Raw genomic sequence first — 19503 nt, 5'->3', positions numbered from 1 at the left:
ACTGCCCTCATATAGTAGTATTAGGCCTCCATACTGCCCTCATATAGTAGTATTAGGCCTCCATACTGCCCTCATATAGTAGTATTAGGCCTCCATACTGCCCCCATATAGTAGTATTAGGCCTCCATACTGCCCTCATATAGTAGTATTAGGCCTCCATACTGCCCCATATAGTAGTATTAGGCCTCCATACTGCCCCATATAGTAGTATTAGGCCTCCATACTGCCCTCATATAGTAGTATTAGGCCTCCATACTGCCCTCATATAGTAGTATTAGGCCTTCATACTGCCCTCATATAGTAGTATTGGGCCTCCATACTGCCCCATATAGTAGTATTAGGCCTCCATACTGCCCCATATAGTAGTATTAGGCCTCCATACTGCCCCCATATAGTAGTATTAGGCCTCCATACTGCCCCCATATAGTAGTAGTAGGCCTCCATACTGCCCCATATAGTAGTATTAGGCCTCCATACTGCCCTCATATAGTAGTATTAGGCCTCCATACTGCCCCCATATAGTAGTATTAGGCCTCCATACTGCCCCCATATAGTAGTAGTAGGCCTCCATACTGCCCCATATAGTAGTATTAGGCCTCCATACTGCCCTCATATAGTAGTATTAGGCCTCCATACTGCCCCCATATAGTAGTATTAGGCCTCCATACTGCCCCATATAGTAGTATTAGGCCTCCATACTGCCCTCATATAGTAGTATTAGGCCTCCATACTGCCCTCATATAGTAGTATTAGGTCTCCATACTGCCCTCATATAGTAGTATTAGGCCTCCATACTGCCCTCATATAGTAGTATTAGGCCTCCATACTGCCCTCATATAGTAGTATTAGGCCTCCATACTGCCCCCATATAGTAGTATTAGGCCTCCATACTGCCCCCATATAGTAGTATTAGGCCTCCATACTGCCCTCATATAGTAGTATTAGGCCTCCATACTGCCCCCATATAGTAGTATTAGGCCTCCATACTGCCCTCATATAGTAGTATTAGGCCTCCATACTGCCCTCATATAGTAGTATTAGGCCTCCATACTGCCCTCATATAGTAGTATTAGGCCTCCATATTGCCCCCATATAGTAGTATTAGGCCTCCATACTGCCCTCATATAGTAGTATTAGGCCTCCATACTGCCCCCATATAGTAGTATTAGGCCTCCATACTGCCCTCATATAGTAGTATTAGGCCTCCATACTGCCCTCATATAGTAGTATTAGGCCTCCATACTGCCCTCATATAGTAGTATTAGGCCTCCATACTGCCCTCATATAGTAGTATTAGGCCTCCATACTGCCCTCATATAGTAGTATTAGGCCTCCATACTGCCCTCATATAGTAGTATTAGGCCTCCATACTGCCCCCATGTAGTAGTATTAGGCCTCTATACTGCCCTCATATAGTAGTATTAGGCCTCCATACTGCCCTCATATAGTAGTATTAGGCCTCCATACTGCCCTCATAAAGTAGTATTAGGCCTCCATACTGCCCCATATAGTAGTATTAGGCCTCCATACTGCCCCATATAGTAGTATTAGGCCTCTATACTGCCCTCATATAGTAGTATTAGGCCTCCATACTGCCCTCATATAGTAGTATTAGGCCTCCATACTGCCCTCATATAGTAGTATAAGGCCTCCATACTGCCCTCATATAGTAGTATTAGGCCTCCATACTGCCCTCATATAGTAGTATTAGGCCTTCATACTGCCCTCATATAGTAGTATTAGGCCTCCATACTGCCCTCATATAGTAGTATTAGGCCTCCATACTGCCCTCATATAGTAGTATTAGGCCTCCATACTGCCCTCATATAGTAGTATTAGGCCTCCATACTGCCCTCATATAGTAGTATTAGGCCTCCATACTGCCCTCATATAGTAGTATTAGGCCTCCATACTGCCCTCATATAGTAGTATTAGGCCTCCATACTGCCCTCATATAGTAGTATTAGGCCTCCATACTGCCCCCATATAGTAGTATTAGGCCTCCATACTGCCCCCATATAGTAGTATTAGGCCTCCATACTGCCCCCATATAGTAGTATTAGGCCTCCATGCTGCCCTCATATAGTAGTATTAGGCCTCCATACTGCCCTCATATAGTAGTATTTGGTCTCCATACTGCCCTCATATAGTAGTATTAGGCCTCCATACTGCCCTCATATAGTAGTATTAGGCCTCCATACTGCCCTCATATAGTAGTATTAGGCCTCCATACTGCCCCATATAGTAGTATTAGGCCTCCATACTGCCCCATATAGTAGTATTAGGCCTCCATACTGCCCCATATAGTAGTATTTGGTCTCCATACTGCCCTCATATAGTAGTATTAGGCCTCCATACTGCCCCCATATAGTAGTATTAGGCCTCTATACTGCCCTCATATAGTAGTATTAGGCCTCCATACTGCCCCCATATAGTAGTATTAGGCCTCTATACTGCCCTCATATAGTAGTATTAGGCCACCATACTGCCCCATATAGTAGAATTAGGCCTCTATACTGCCCTCATATAGTAGTATTAGGCCTCCATACTGCCCCATATAGTAGTATTAGGCCTCCATACTGCCCCCATATAGTAGTATTAGGCCTCCATACTGCCCCATATAGTAGTATTAGGCCTCCATACTGCCCTCATATAGTAGTATTAGGCCTCCATACTGCCCTCATATAGTAGTATTAGGTCTCCATACTGCCCCATATAGTAGTATTAGGCCTCCATACTGCCCCCATATAGTAGTATTAGGCCTCCATACTGCCCCATATAGTAGTATTAGGCCTCCATACTGCCCCATATAGTAGTATTAGGTCTCCATACTGCCCTCATATAGTAGTATTAGGCCTCCATACTGCCCTCATAAAGTAGTATTAGGCATCCATACTGCCATCATATAGTAGTATTAGGCCTCCATACTGCCCCCATATAGTAGTATTAGGCCTCCATACTGCCCCATATAGTAGTATTAGGCCTCCATACTGCCCTCATATAGTAGTATTAGGCCTCCATACTGCCCTCATATAGTAGTATTAGGCCTCCATACTGCCCTCATAAAGTAGTATTAGGCCTCCATACTGCCCTCATATAGTAGTATTAGGCCTCCATACTGCCCTCATATAGTAGTATTAGGCCTCCATACTGCCCTCATAAAGTAGTATTAGGCCTCCATACTGCCCTCATATAGTAGTATTAGGCCTCCATACTGCCCCCATATAGTAGTATTAGGCCTCCATACTGCCCCATATAGTAGTATTAGGCCTCTATACTTCCCTCATAAAGTAGTATTAGGCCTCCATACTGCCCTCATATAGTAGTATTAGGCCTCCATACTGCCCCCATATAGTAGTATTAGGCCTCCATACTGCCCCATATAGTAGTATTAGGCCTCTATACTTCCCTCATATAGTAGTATTAGGCCTCTATACTGCCCCCATATAGTAGTATTAGGCCTCCATACTGCTCCATATAGTAGTATTAGGCCTCCATACTGCCCTCATATAGTAGTATTAGGCCTCCATACTGCCCTCATATAGTAGTATTAGGCCTCCATACTGCCCTCATATAGTAGTATTAGGCCTCCATACTGCCCTCATATAGTAGTATTAGACCTCTATACTGCCCTCATATAGTAGTATTAGGCCTCCATACTGCCCCATATAGTAGTATTAGGCCTCCATACTGCCCTCATATAGTAGTATTAGGCCTCCATACTGCCCCCATATAGTAGTATTAGGCCTCTATACTGCCCCATATAGTAGTATTAGGCCTCCATACTGCCCTCATATAGTAGTATTAGGCCTCTATACTGCCCTCATATAGTAGTATTAGGCCTCCATACTGCCCTCATATAGTAGTATTAGGCCTCCATACTGCCCCCATATAGTAGTATTAGGCCTCCATACTGCCCCCATATAGTAGTATTAGGCCTCTATACTGCCCTCATATAGTAGTATTAGGCCTCCATACTGCCCTCATATAGTAGTATTAGGCCTCCATACTGCCCTCATATAGTAGTATTAGGCCTCCATACTGCCCTCATATAGTAGTATTAGGCCTCCATACTGCCCTCATATAGTAGTATTAGGCCTCCATACTGCCCTCATATAGTAGTATTAGGCCTCTATACTGCCCCCATATAGTAGTATTAGGCCTCCATACTGCCCCCATATAGTAGTATTAGGCCTCCATACTGCCCCCATATAGTAGTATTAGGCCTCCATACTGCCCTCATAAAGTAGTATTAGGCCTCCATACTGCCCTCATATAGTAGTATTAGGCCTCCATACTGCCCTCATATAGTAGTATTAGGCCTCCATACTGCCCTCATATAGTAGTATTAGGCCTCCATACTGCCCCATATAGTAGTATTAGGCCTCCATACTGCCCCATATAGTAGTATTAGGCCTCCATACTGCCCTCATATAGTAGTATTGGGCCTCCATACTGCCCCATATAGTAGTATTAGGCCTCCATACTGCCCCATATAGTAGTATTAGGCCTCCATACTGCCCCCATATAGTAGTATTAGGCCTCCATACTGCCCCCATATAGTAGTATTAGGCCTCCATACTGCCCCATATAGTAGTATTAGGCCTCCATACTGCCCTCATATAGTAGTATTAGGCCTCCATACTGCCCCATATAGTAGTATTAGGCCTCCATACTGCCCTCATATAGTAGTATTAGGCCTCCATACTGCCCCATATAGTAGTATTAGGCCTCTATACTGCCCCCATATAGTAGTATTAGGCCTCCATACTGCCCCATATAGTAGTATTAGGCCTCCATACTGCCCTCATATAGTAGTATTAGGCCTCCATACTGCCCCATATAGTAGTATTAGGCCTCCATACTGCCCTCATATAGTAGTATTAGGCCTCCATACTGCCCCATATAGTAGTATTAGGCCTCCATACTGCCCTCATATAGTAGTATTAGGCCTCCATACTGCCCCCATATAGTAGTATTAGGCCTCCATACTGCCCCCATATAGTAGTATTAGGCCTCTATACTGCCCTCATATAGTAGTATTAGGCCTCCATACTGCCCTCATATAGTAGTATTAGGCCTCCATACTGCCCTCATATAGTAGTATTAGGCCTCCATACTGCCCTCATATAGTAGTATTAGGCCTCCATACTGCCCTCATATAGTAGTATTAGGCCTCTATACTGCCCCCATATAGTAGTATTAGGCCTCCATACTGCCCCCATATAGTAGTATTAGGCCTCCATACTGCCCCCATATAGTAGTATTAGGCCTCCATACTGCCCTCATAAAGTAGTATTAGGCCTCCATACTGCCCTCATATAGTAGTATTAGGCCTCCATACTGCCCTCATATAGAAGTATTAGGCCTCCATACTGCCCTCATATAGTAGTATTAGGCCTCCATACTGCCCCATATAGTAGTATTAGGCCTCCATACTGCCCCATATAGTAGTATTAGGCCTCCATACTGCCCTCATATAGTAGTATTGGGCCTCCATACTGCCCCATATAGTAGTATTAGGCCTCCATACTGCCCCATATAGTAGTATTAGGCCTCCATACTGCCCCCATATAGTAGTATTAGGCCTCCATACTGCCCCCATATAGTAGTATTAGGCCTCCATACTGCCCCATATAGTAGTATTAGGCCTCCATACTGCCCTCATATAGTAGTATTAGGCCTCCATACTGCCCCATATAGTAGTATTAGGCCTCCATACTGCCCTCATATAGTAGTATTAGGCCTCCATACTGCCCCATATAGTAGTATTAGGCCTCTATACTGCCCCCATATAGTAGTATTAGGCCTCCATACTGCCCCATATAGTAGTATTAGGCCTCCATACTGCCCTCATATAGTAGTATTAGGCCTCCATACTGCCCCATATAGTAGTATTAGGCCTCCATACTGCCTCATATAGTAGTATTAGGCCTCCATACTGCCCCATATAGTAGTATCTATCTATCTATCTATCTCATAACAATCTATCTCATATCTATCTATTTATCTCATATCTATCACATATCTATCTATCTATCTCATATCTATCTATCTATCTATCTCATATCTATCACATATCTATCTATCTCATATCTATCTCATATTTATCTATCTCATATCTATCTATCTATCTATCTATCTATCTCATATCTATCTATCTCCATCTATCTATCTATCTATCTCATATCTATCTATCTCATATCTATCTCATATCTATCTATGTCATATCTATCTATGTCATATCTATCTATCTCATATCTATCTCATATCTATCTATCTATCTATCTATCTATCTATCTATCTATCTCATTTCTATCTATCTCATATCTATCTATCTATCTATCTCATATCTATCTATCTCATATCTATCTATCTATCGCATATATATCTATCTCATATCTATCTATCTATCTCATATCTATCTATCTCATATCTATCTATCTATCTCATATCTATCTCATATCTATCTATCTCATATCTATCTATATATCTCATATCTATCTATCTCATATCTATCTATCTCATATCTATCTATCTCATATCTATCTATCGCATATATATCTATCTCATATCTATCTATATATCTCATATCTATCTATCTCATATCTATCTATCTATCTCATATCTATCTATCTATCTATCTATCGCATATATATCTATCTCATATCTATCTATCTATCTATCTATCTATCGATCTATCTCATATCTATCAATCTCATATCTATATATCTATCTATCTCATATCTATCTCATATCTATCTCATATCTATCTCATATCTATCTATCTATCTCATATCTATCTATCTATCTATCTCATATCTATCTATCTATCTCATATCTATCTATCTATCTCATATCTATCTATCTCATATCTATCTATCTCATATCTATCTATCTCATATCTATCTATCTATCTATCTATCTATCTATCTATCTATCTCATATCTATCTATCTATCTATCTCATATCTATCTATCTATCTCATATCTATCTCATATCTATCTATGTCATATCTATCTATCTATCTCATATCTATCTCATATCTATCTATCTCATATCTATCTCATATCTATCTCATATCTATCTATCTATCTATCTCATATCTATCTATCTATCTCGTATCTATCTATCTCGTATCTATCTATCTCATATCTATCTATCTTACATTTTTCGTTCCTTCTCCGTACAATATGAGATGATGAGGTCACATTGTATTTTCCATATAACATAGTTTTGCGTTGAGTAATCGCGGTTATTGTATCCAGATTGTGATTCCTGGGGATCCAGCTGTCGCAGTCGAAACGTTCTTCATGTTGCGCCCAGAGCAGTTTTTTTAAGTGATTTTCTGGATTCACTTTTTATTTACTCAGGAAGTTTATTATCCAGGGGATCCGAGGCCTCCATGTATTCCACATGAAATAACAATTCTGGATCATCTCTTCTGATCCTCTGTTATTCTAAACTGATGACTAAATAGCCAACTGGGCGTTAGCATCTGGGGGCGTGTCCCTATACTGCCTGACACTGTCAGCTCTGATTGTGTGGTGACCACTGGTGATAAGTGTGCTGGCTGTGATAGGGGGTGACAATCATACACAGTTCGTGACGCCAGAGTAGTGTTGACCTCCATGCTCTAAGGGTAGTAGCTTCCTGGGCCAAGCACTGAGGCAATAATCACGACAGATGCAGGGTTATGGAAACTTCTATGGTTCAACAGTTAGTGCAAAGTTCTCTGGAGTTTGCTTCAGGGATCATAGTTGCTTCTTGGCACTATGGGACTTGTAGTCCTCGCTGACTAAGTAGCTTATAGCTTGATGACATTTACTTTAGACTGATCTGGACTTGGCTGAATAACTTGTAACAGATTTATTTATCATCTTATCTCCACAGTGAAGTATATGAAGGAGATATCTCCCTTCTTCAAAGGTTCAACCTCCACCGGGCCTGGGAGCTGGGATGGCACTTCACTGGGCCCGCCCCTGAAGAAGAGCCCGGCCTTGCCTCCGCGGGACATAAAGGATGGGAAGAGTATCGCTCTGAAGATGTGCTACGTGACACGCACCTTCTTACCTGCCGATCCGGAGCCCAGGTGAGGAGCGAGATGGGTGACCATGAAGTTCCTATAGAAGCACAAGAAGAGGAGGAGGAGGCCCTACAGCCAAAACACTAAGGGGCCTCCTGGTTCTCCACCGCCCCACCATGTCAGGACAAGAGGGCTTCAGTCTTATTTCCTTTCACCAGTTACTCTCCATTATCTTCCTCTTTGGAGAACATCTCCTTGGTCCACAGAGCCAGTAGGGTCAGTAGGGTCAGGAGGGTCAGTAGGGTCAGGTCATTTTAGACTGGACCATAAGTGTAAGGCTTCGTTCACATGTCAGAAGTTTCCTTCATTTGGAGTATATATATATACTGTGTATATATATATATATATATTAGCAGAACAATCTACCGTGGCGTACCCGTTCCCGATGGACCATCTACCGTGGCGTACCCGTTCCCGATGGACCCTACATAGTCTACTAGGGACTATATTCAGTCCATTTCTGACCACATAGGGGAAGATTTATCAAATTTGGTGCAAAGTAGGGTCGCCACCTTTCTTGAAAAAAAAGAAAATAAATACCAGCCATGCTAATTTGCATAGTTAATTACCTATGCGTAACAGGATACACATTTGCGGGAAAAATGTTGCCCTTTTCTGACCCCTATAACTTTTTTTTTATTCTCTTTATACGGGCCTGTGTGGGGGCTGATTTTTTGCGCCCCCATCTGTAGTTTTTAATTATTTTTATATTCATATTCATATTTATTTACATTTATATATTTATATTTTTTGTTTATTAAATATTTAATATATTATTTATATTTAACTCCATTTTTGGTTTGATGGGACTTTTTGATCGCTTTTTTTTATTAAATTCGGTAGTTGCAGTTAGTTACTAACTACAACTCCCAGCATGCCCTGATACAGCCTGTGGCTCAGCAGCTCCCCCAAACGAAAACTACAACTCCCAGCATGTTGGACTATATAGTAGTATATAGTATAGGTCAGTGTTTCCCAACCAGGGGTGCCTCCAGCTGTTGCAAAAACTACAACTCCCAGCATGTTGGACTATATAGTCGTATCGTATATAGTATAGGTCAGTGTTTCCCAACCGGGGTGCCTCCAGCTGTTGCAAAAACTTCAACTCCCAGCATGTTGGACTATATATAACATAGATCAGTGTTTCCCAACCAGGAGTGCCTCCAGCTGTTGCAAAACTACAACTCCCAGCATGTTGGACTATATAGTATAGGTCAGTGTTTCCCAACCAGAGCTCCTTCAGCTGTTGCAAAACTACAACTCCCAGCATGCCCGGACAGCCAACGGCTGTCCGAGCATGCTGGGAGTTGTAGTTTTGCAACAGCTGGAGGAGCTCTGGTTGGGAAACACCAGTATAGGTTATGGTGCAACATTCGTTTTTGATGTTTTCTTTTCGCTTTGTCTGTTTTTTTCCTGCAGATACCTAGAGATTTGTTCCGCAGATGGAAGAGATGTTCTCTTCCTCCGGGCAAAGGATGAGGGTACGGCCCAGTCCTGGTTCAGCGCCATTCATGCCAATGTCAATGCCCTGATACCGCGGGTCCGAGAGGACGTGAAACAGCTTGTGGGGAAGGAGATAAAACACCTGGGCTGGCTGACGGAGCAGGTACATCTGACGTGCGCAGCTTATCGCAGTGCGCCGGATCTTCTCTGCGTCTTGGCTAGAAATGTCCTTTTTATTTTTCCTTTTTAATTCTTCTTCTTTTTTTTTAGCTGCCGCAAGATGAAAAGCAGAAACTCCTGGCAATTCTTACCGAAAAAGATCTTTTGTTATACAGTAATCTCCCGCACACCAGAGACGGCTTCAGTAAACCCGTATTCTGCCACCCGCTGATCGCCACCAGGTAAGGGAGGGAACGATGATCGATGGTGAAGGGAAGTACAAGATTACATTACAGTCTCTATACTGTGTAGGGTATGAGGACGCAGTGGTAGCAGTCGCACCAGGGCCCCAAAAGCAAATGTGCCCCAAGAGACTAGTATTATAATTGGCACATGGGGTCTTGATGCAGATTTTGCGTTGGGGGCCCAGAAGGTAAAAGTTCTGCCTCTGCCCAGGACCAGGGACGTAACTACAGAGGGCGCAGTGGTAGCAGTCGCACCAGGGCCCCAAAGCAAATGTGCCCCATAAGAGATCAGTATTATAATTTGCATGTGGGGCCCTGATGCAGATTTTGCATTGGGGGCCCAGAAGGTAAAAGAAGTTACGCCTCTGCCCAAGACCAGGGGCATAGCTACAGAGGGCGCAGTGGTAGCAGTCGCACCAAGGCCCCAAAGCAAATGTGCCCCATAAGAGATCCGTATTATTATAGGCACGTGGGGCCCTGATGCAGATTTCGCATTGGGGGCCCAGAAGCTAGAAGTTAGGCCTCTGCCCAGAACTAGGGTTTCTACCTTTCTTGCAAAAAAATAACGGCCATGCTCATTTGCATAATTAATTATATATGCGTGACATCACAGGATACACATATGCGGGGGGAAATTTTGTCCTATTCTGACCCCTATAACTTTTTTATTTCTCCTTATACGAGTCTGTGTGAGGGCTCATTTTTTGCGCCCCGACCTGTACCATTTTTGTTTTGATGGGACTTTTTGATCACTTTTTTTTATTTATTTATTTATTTTTTTAGCAAATTTGGGAGTTGTAGTTAGTTACTAACTACAACTCCCAGCATGCCCTGATACAGCCTGTGGCTCAGCAGCTGCCCCAAACGAAATTCTGCAGCACCGTCTGCAAGTCTTTTCAAAAGGCTAAAATAGTGGTCTTAAACTGTGCCCCTCCAGATGTTGCAAAACTTCAACTCCCAGCATGCCCGGACAGCCGTTGGCTGTCCGGGCATGCTGGGAGTTGAAGTTTTGCAATAGCTGGAGGACTGCAGTTTGAAGACCACTGCACAAAGTGATGAGATGAAAGGGAAGCCTCAATTTACCTTTCAGGGACAGTGTGGATCCTCTGGTGAAGGCAGACAGGCTTTTGGCAGTCCAGATATGTTGGGAGTTGTAGTTTTGCAACAGCTGGAGGCACCCTGGTTGGTCCTGGTTGGGAAACACTGACAAATACTATATACTACTATATAGTCCAACATGCTGGGAGTTGAAGTTTTGTAACAGCTGGAGGCACCCTGGTTGGTCCTGGTTGGGAAACACTGAACTATACCATATACTACTATATAGTTCAACATGCTGGGAGTTGTAGTTTTGCAACAGCAGGAGGCTCCCCAGGTTGGGAAACACTGACCTATATATAGTCCAACATGCTGGGAGTTGTAGTGTTGCAACAGCTGGAGGCTCCCCTGGTTGGGAAACATTGACCTATACTATATACTACTATATAGTCCAACATGCTGTGAGTTGTAGTTTTGCAACAGCTGGAGGCACCCTGGTTGGGAAACACTGACCTATACTATATACTACTATATAGTCCAACATGCTGGGAGTTGTAGTGTTGCAACAGCTGGAGGCACTCCTGGTTGTGAAACACTGACCTATACTATATAGTCCAACATGCTGGGAGTTGTAGTGTTGCAACAGCTGGAGGCACCTCTGGTTGGGAAACACTGATCTATATTATATACTACTATATAGTCCAACATGCTGGGAGTTGTAGTGTTGCAACAGCTGGAGGCACCTCTGGTTGGGAAACACTGATCTATACTATATACTACTATATATTCCAACATGCTGGGAGTTGTAGTTTTGCAACAGCTGGAGTCACCCCTGGTTGGGAAACACTGATCTATACTATATACTACTATATAGTCCAACATGCTGGGAGTTGTAGTTTTGCCACAGCTGGAGGCACTGTGGTTGGGAAACACTGGTATGGCATATGGTGCACTGGTATGGCACCAGTTGGAGGATTGCTTGTATAATTGCATTTCTGGTATTACCGGCAGCGTGGCCAAAATACTGGCTGTGTCGGTAAAATAACGGCCCAGTGGTAACCCTACCCAGGACCCGGTGTCGGATGGGGCCCAAAAGTCACATTGTTGGGGAGGAGCAATATTACAGATGTGGCATGGAGACCCCCGACCTTCATGTTAGAGCAGAAATACAGCAGAGGTCATCGACCAGTCACTTATTCCCTATTCTGTGAAACTACAACTCCCATCAGCCAACAGCATGCTGAGATCACACGGCTGAAAATGTGCGGAATGTCCCCGGAAAACACAGGCGGATATTCCGCACATTTGCACGATCTGGCGGGCACTAGGACCACTCGAAAAGACACGACTCGAAACGACTCATAGACAGCAATGCATTTCCAAGTGAAATCTGCAGAAAGAATAGACAAGTCTTTTTGTGGACCCCGGAGTCAGGAAATTCCAGTGCAGCAGAATCCCATAGAAAACTATAGAATTCTGCGTCATTATACGTTGAAGGACAATTTGATACATTTTGTACATTTGAATCATAGAAGAGAAGGTAAAGCCCAGAAAAAACGTGAAAAAGTGTCCGATGATAAATTCCCCCAGTATTTTAGGTTTTACAATAATAGATTTCATCTGTGTGAATATACCGCCATCTTGTGGCAGGATGTAAGTACTGCACATTTTTCATATTAAGAGTAAAACGTGTTGTTGTTCTCTGTTGTCAGCCAATTTATACCAATTTAAGATGAAACAAGTAGAAAATAGAAGAGAAGTCATTTCATGATCAGTGAGATTTCCATCACTGGAGACTTTTAGGAAAGAGTTGATGCAGGTAGAAAAGCCCGGACTCTTATCTACTTAATAACCACCATAATTTACCAGAGCCCCATAGTGACCCCTCACAGTGCACATGTTATGGGGACAGTCAGGACTGGATTACAGGGAGGGCAGGACTGGATTACAGGGAAGGCAGGACTGGATTACAGGGAGGGCAGGACTGGATTACAGGGAAGGCAGGACTGGATTACAGGGAGGGCAGGACTGGATTACAGGGAGGGCAGGACTGGATTACAGGGAGGGCAGGACTGGATTACAGGGAGGGCAGGACTGGATTACAGGGGATGGCAGGACTGGATTACAGGGAGGGCAGGACTGGATTACAGGGAGGGCAGGACTGGATTACAGGGATGCAGGACTGGATTAAGGGGGGGGACAGGACTGGATTACAGGGAGGGCAGGACTGGATTACAGGGAGGGCAGGACTGGATTACAGGGAGGGCAGGACTGGATTACTAGGATTACACATGCCCTCATCTCAGTGAACCCTTTTTTCCCAGAATGCACTATCCGGCATGACCATCTGATCGCCTTGATCTGGAACCCTCAAAAATTGCTGGTTTTGCGAGAGTAATCTGCCGCTAGCCAGATATTTTTTCAGCAATTGCAGTTTGGGAAATGTGAAAATACAAGGTGGCCGGTTAAATGGACCCCTGCCAGATTAAGCAGGTGTCTATTTTGGCCCAAAAATAGTGGTGGGGTGTATCTTGGGGTTTGATACGCCTGAAATGATTGGATAACTAATATTCTGCCTTTCCCCCAATCTCATAGACTTGTCCACTCTGGGCCTCCCAAAAGCACCTCAATGTACAACACCGAGCTGGCATTTGCCCTCCGCTCTGGCACCCAAAAGGGCGTGGAGACACATCTGTTCAGTGTGGAGACACAACGGGAGCTGGCGGAGTGGACCCGGGCCTTGGTAGATGGGTGCCACAACGCAGCCGAACTCATACAGGAGGTGACCACAGGTGTGTGTGAAATATGTATATTTTAAAGCAGTGATCTCCAAACTGTGGCCCTCTGAAGGTTGCAAAACTACAACTCCTAACATGCCTGAAAAGCCAAAGGCTGCTGAGATGAGAGGAAAGCCTTGAATTACCTTTCAGGGACAGCGTGGATCATCTGAAGGAGGCAGACGGGCCATTTTCTGGGCAATGTTGTTTTGCAACAGCTGGAGGGCTACAATTTGAAGACTAAGGGATGAGATGAGAGGGAATCCTTGATCTACCTTTCAGGGACTATTGTGGCTCTTCTAGAGGAGGCAGACAGGCCTTTGGCCCGGAAGTTGTAGTTTTGCAACAGCTGGAGGCTCACTGGTTGGATCAATACTGTCCTACCCTCTAAAACAGTGTTTTCCAAGCAGCGTGCCTCCAGCTGTTGCAAAACTACAACTCCCAGCATGCCCGGACAGCCAAAGGCTGTCCGGGCATGCTGGGAGTTGTAGTTTTGCAAAATCTGCAGGTACACTGCTTGGGAAACGCTGCTCTTAGTGATAAAAGGACCTTAGGAGTCAGCAAGAGCCTTTAGCAATGGAATGCACAGGTCTTATTCAGTTAGAGCACCCTTTAAAGTGTTAGTATTGATCAAATGCATATGGGAAAATAAGTGCATTCCAAAAAACTGCAACTTCCTATCCATAGACAAACACTGAGCTGCTTTAATTGTAACTTCTGGGGGATAATGTAACCTCCCTGGTGGGGGATACTGTAACCCCCTGGGGCTATAGTGTTATGATGATCCGTGATGCATCCATATTAGATATAAATATTTGGCGCCTTCATCCTTCTTACTCTGTGCCTCTCTCATTTCCAGCGTGTACATGGGGCGGGAAGGAGTGTGCGCTCTCCATACACATCGACCAAGGGTTCACTCTGTTCACCGAGGAGCCCGGACTGAACAAGGTCGTCCATCTCCATAAACCCTTCGACAGGCTCCGGATGTCTTCTGATGATGGCACCAGGATGTTGTATCTGGACTTTGGAAAACCGGAGGGAGAAATTGTATGTAAAGCATGGGGCGCATTTTCTTGCCTTGATTTTCATGGTGATACCCATCTTAAACACCCACCATTCTGGTTGCTGTGAGAATAATATTGCCAAATAGTGTCCAAATATTACCTCCATGCCGTGCTCCGAATAAACCGTCATACATTGGTCAGTAATACTGCCACGAGGTGCCAAAATAACACTGCCAACTAGTGTCCAAATAAAACTGCCAAACAGTGTCTAAATAATACCTCAATGCAGTGCTCAGGATATACCGCCATAAAGTGCCCAAATAAAACTGCAAAATAGGGTCCAAGTAATAACTCAATGCAGTGCCCAGAATATAATGTTATACATTGCTCAGTAATACTGCCATAAATTGTCCAAAAAGCACTACTAAAGAGGGTCTAAAAAATACTGCCAAACAGTGTCCAAATATTACTGCCATGCAGTGCTCAGAATATACTGCCATAAAGTGCCCGAAAAATATTGCCAAATATTGTCCAAATAATACTTTAATGCAGTACTCAGAATATACTGCCATACATTGATCAGTAATACTGCCATAAAGTACCCAAGTAAGACTGCCATATAGTATCCAAATAATACCTCCACGCAGTGCCCAGAATATACTGCATACATTGGCCAGTAATGCTGCCATATAGAGCCCAAATAATGCTGCCAAATAGTGTCCAAATAATATTGCCAAACAGTGTTCAAATATTACCTCAATGCAGTGCTCAGAATATACTGCCATACCTTGATCATTCATACTGCTTTAAAGTACCCAAATAATACTGCCAAAAAGTGTCCAGATATTACCTCAGAAAGAATATACTGCCATACATCGTTTAGTAATACTGCAATAAAGTGCCCAAATAATACTGCCAAACAGTTTCCAAATAATACAGTCAAACAGTGTCCAAACATTCCAAGAAAATACAGTCAAATAATGCAAATACAACTTACTAAGACAAGTTCCTGTTGGCTGCAGACAGCACTTGAGGAAGAATTATCAGAACATTAGATGTCTATTAGTCTGGGCCATAGGGGAAGAAGGGTACCACAACCAATCTACAGTACACAACTGTTATCTATTATCTATTAGTCATAGGGGAAGAAGGGTACCACAACCAATCTACAGTACACCACTGTTATCTATTAGTCATAGGGGAAGAAGGGTACCACAACCAATCTACAGTACATGACTATTATCTATTAGTCATAGGGGAAGAAGGGTACCACAACCAATTTACAGTACACGACTTATCTATTATCTATTAGTCATAGGGGAAGGAGGGTACCACAACCAATCTACAGTACACGACTGTTATCTATTATCTATTAGTCATAGGGGAAGAAGGGTACCACAACATATCTACAGTACACAACTGTTATCTATTAGTCATAGGGGAAGAAGGGTACCACAACCAATCTACTGTACTCGACTGTTATCTACTAGTCATAGGGGAAGAAGGGTACCACAACCAATCTACAGTACACAACTGTTATTTATTAGTCATAGGGGATGAAGGGTACCACAACCAATCTACAGTACATGACTGTTATCTATTATCTATTAGTCATAGGGGAAGGAGGGTACCACAACCAATCTACAGTACATGACTGTTATCTATTATCTATTAGTCATAGGGGAAGAAGGGTGCCACAACCAATCTACAGTACACGACTTATCTATTATCTATTAGTCATAGGGGAAGAAGGGTACCACAACCAATCTACAGTACACGACTGTTATGAGTAAATGACTAACATTTTCATTTATTTCTTCCAGCAACTGGATCTTCATTCTTGCCCGAAAACTATCGTCTTCATCATTCACTCTTTCTTGTCAGCCAAGATATCTCGTCTCGGAATTTTACCTTAAAAATACAAAGAAAAAAAAAGAATCTGGAAAGAACGGATGACGTGAGAACCTATATGGTCCATTCACTAACGCTAAGTAACTGTGAATGTGGGAGAAGCGGCAGATTCTAACCACTCTGATGCAAAGTGTAAGACTGATAAGAGGCGCATCAATCCTCCGGCCGCCATATAGTGCCTTATCTGTGTTCTGCGGTGTCCACCAGGACAACGAGAGGCAGCGGAGACAGAACTGTTGGTGCCTTGGGAGGACTACAGTCGGAGGTCCTCCACACACGCTGCAGGAATACATCCTTGTCTACGCCCCAATCCTATTTTACATTTTGTGGTTTTTATTCTAAGTATATATAAAGATATATAAATATGTGTATATCCACAGAGTTCAGAGAAAATGTATTTAATTTTTATTAAAAGTCCGACAGGCCGTACGAGGTGGCAGCTTTCTATTGGCCGGCAGGATCTTTTTGCCATTTTATCAGTATTGATCATATCTCTATAGAGCCGAACAGTGTTTCTCCAGATGATGCAAAACTACAGCTCCCAGCATGCCTGGACAACTAAAAGCCTGTCTGCCTCCTACAAAGGATCCACAATGTCCATAAAAGATAAATCAAGGCTTCCCTCTCGTCTCAGCAGCCTTTGGCCTTTGAATTGCAAATAGCAGCATATATCCTCCTGCTGCCTTGTTGGTATAACAGAATGGGGTCTGTAGAGAAGATTTCACATGGTTTTAATGATTATACTACTTTCGGGTAAAGGCCTCATGCACGTGGTGGTATCAGAAGCCTTACCGTGACCATACGGGTGAACTAAGGTATTGTGTAGCACAGTGGTCTCTACTGTGGACCTTCAGAAGTTGCGAAACTACAACTCCCAGCATGTCGGGACAGTCAACATCTTCTGAGATGAAAGGAAAACCTTGATTCACCTTTCAGGGACAGTGTTGGCGCTCTGAAGAAGGTAGACAGGCTTTTGGCTCTCCAAATATGTTGGGAGTTGTAGTTTTTCAACAGCTTGAGGACTGTACTTTGAAGACTACAGCACAAAGGGGTGAGACGAGAGGGAAGCCTTGATTTACCTTTGAGGGACATTGTGGATCCTCTGTAGGAGGCAGATAAGCCTTTGACTGTATGGGCTTACTGGGAGTTGTAATTTTGCAGCAGCAGGAGCCTATTTGTGTGAGATCCTTGGTATGGACGGATCATGGGGAGCCAAATGCAAGGGGGGGGGGGGGTCACCATATAGGCCCCATGTGCCGTATATAGCTCTGCCATAGAGTGCCCCCCATGGTTCCCATCTATAAGACATTCATCCTGTACTGGTTGTTCGTCGCACAATAACTATTTTTTTTCTGGTTTGTTAGAATTATAAAATAAACCAAAAAATGAAAAAAAATTTGCTTTGGAAACGTTTTTATTTAAAAAAAAAAAAAAATTTAATATCTAAAAAAAAAAATTATGTTATTTTTCAATTTTCTTTTTTTTTTTTTTACAAATTCCTGCCGCAGAGGTCAGAGGTTGCCGTTACACACTAAAAAAACTGTGAAAACACTGACCCCCCCCCAAAAAAACGTACGTGTGTTCATCAGCGGAGATTCAGCATTCAGAGGGGTGTAGGACACGTTGTAGGAAATACTGGCAATCCCTATAAAATAGCAGTTCTGCATCTTTTCTTAGAACTTTATTTTGCCGTTCCTCTGTTATTCCTCCTGGAAATGTATGAACAACAACCAATCATTGACTGGGCCTTACCATTCCGCTGTACACACTCAAAGACTATGCTCACACGGCAGAATTTCGGTCCCTGTTGTTTTCAATGAAATTCTGCTGCACCGTCTGCAAGTCTTTTTTAAAGGCTAAAATAGTGGTCTTAAACTGTGGCCCTCCAGATGTTGCAAAACTTCAACTCCCAGCATGCCCGGACAGCCGTTGGCTGTCCGGGCATGCTGGGAGTTGAAGTTTTGCAATAGCTAGAGGACTGCAGTTTGAAGACCACTGCACAAAGGGATGATATGAGAGGGAAGCCTTGATTTACCTTTCAGGGTCAGTATGAATCCTCTGGTGAAGGCAGACTGGTTTTTGGCTGTCCAGATATGTTGGTAGTTGTATTTTTGCAACAGCTAAAAGGACTGCAGCTTGAAAATCACTGCACAAAGAGGTGGAGATAAGAGGAAAGCCTCGATTTACCTTTCAGGGACAGTGTGGACCCTCTGGAGAAGGCAGACAGGCTTTTGGCTGTTCAGATATGTTGGAAGTTGTAGTTTTGCAACAGCTTGAAGGACTGCAGCTTGAAAACCACTGCACAAAAGGGATGAGAGGGAAGCCTTGATTTACCTTTCAGGGACAATGTGGATCCCCTGGAGAAGCCAGACAGGCTTTTGGCTGTCCAGACTTGCTGGAAGTTGAAGTTTTGCAACATCTGGAGGGCCACAGTTTAAGACCACATGGCTAAAACATCTGAAACTGCAACATATACCTCCGACATATGGAATGGTACATGAAAAAGTTCCAAAACAAAGATTTCTTGCATTAAAGTTTTTTGTTTTTTTTAATCGTAAGTGGCAAGTGAAAAATAAAAATCAAAGTAAAAAACGAACAAAAAAAAATGGCACTTTTTGTCTTTGTTCATAGGGCCGTAATCTGGAAGTGTTTAAATACATTTTGGCTAAAAAGAAAAGATCAAAATACTGATGTGTGAACAAGGCGGAATACTGACAGTGAGCATTGGTCAGTGTAATGCCCCACAGGCTATGTATCTTAAGATGGTGGAATTTCACCGGAAATTCTGCTAAAATTAACTGCCCATCGGCGTTAATAGGATTCCGCTGTCCCATTTCGCA

At 43.2% G+C, this 19503-nt stretch overlaps 1 protein-coding gene across 2 annotated transcripts in view; it reads left to right on the top strand.

Annotated features, from left to right (window-relative positions):
- The window catches only part of SNTA1 (syntrophin alpha 1), a 59400-nt gene extending 41347 nt beyond the window's left edge, over positions 1 to 18053 (top strand). For both annotated transcript variants that reach the window (XM_056548221.1, XM_056548220.1), the window contains exons 3-8: positions 7894 to 8092; positions 9506 to 9692; positions 9800 to 9930; positions 13567 to 13763; positions 14608 to 14795; positions 16576 to 18053. In XM_056548221.1, coding sequence (XP_056404196.1) covers positions 7894 to 8092; positions 9506 to 9692; positions 9800 to 9930; positions 13567 to 13763; positions 14608 to 14795; positions 16576 to 16668 — 995 coding nt within the window. In that variant the 3' untranslated portion in view covers positions 16669 to 18053. The remainder of the gene's footprint in view (positions 1 to 7893; positions 8093 to 9505; positions 9693 to 9799; positions 9931 to 13566; positions 13764 to 14607; positions 14796 to 16575) is intronic.
- Positions 18054 to 19503: the final 1450 nt, after the last annotated feature.

The sequence above is a fragment of the Hyla sarda genome, chromosome 12 (assembly GCF_029499605.1).
Source record: "Hyla sarda isolate aHylSar1 chromosome 12, aHylSar1.hap1, whole genome shotgun sequence".
NCBI lineage: Eukaryota > Metazoa > Chordata > Amphibia > Anura > Hylidae > Hyla > Hyla sarda.
Note: the sequence above shows the minus strand (reverse complement) of the source record. Positions and strands in the feature narration are given on the sequence as shown.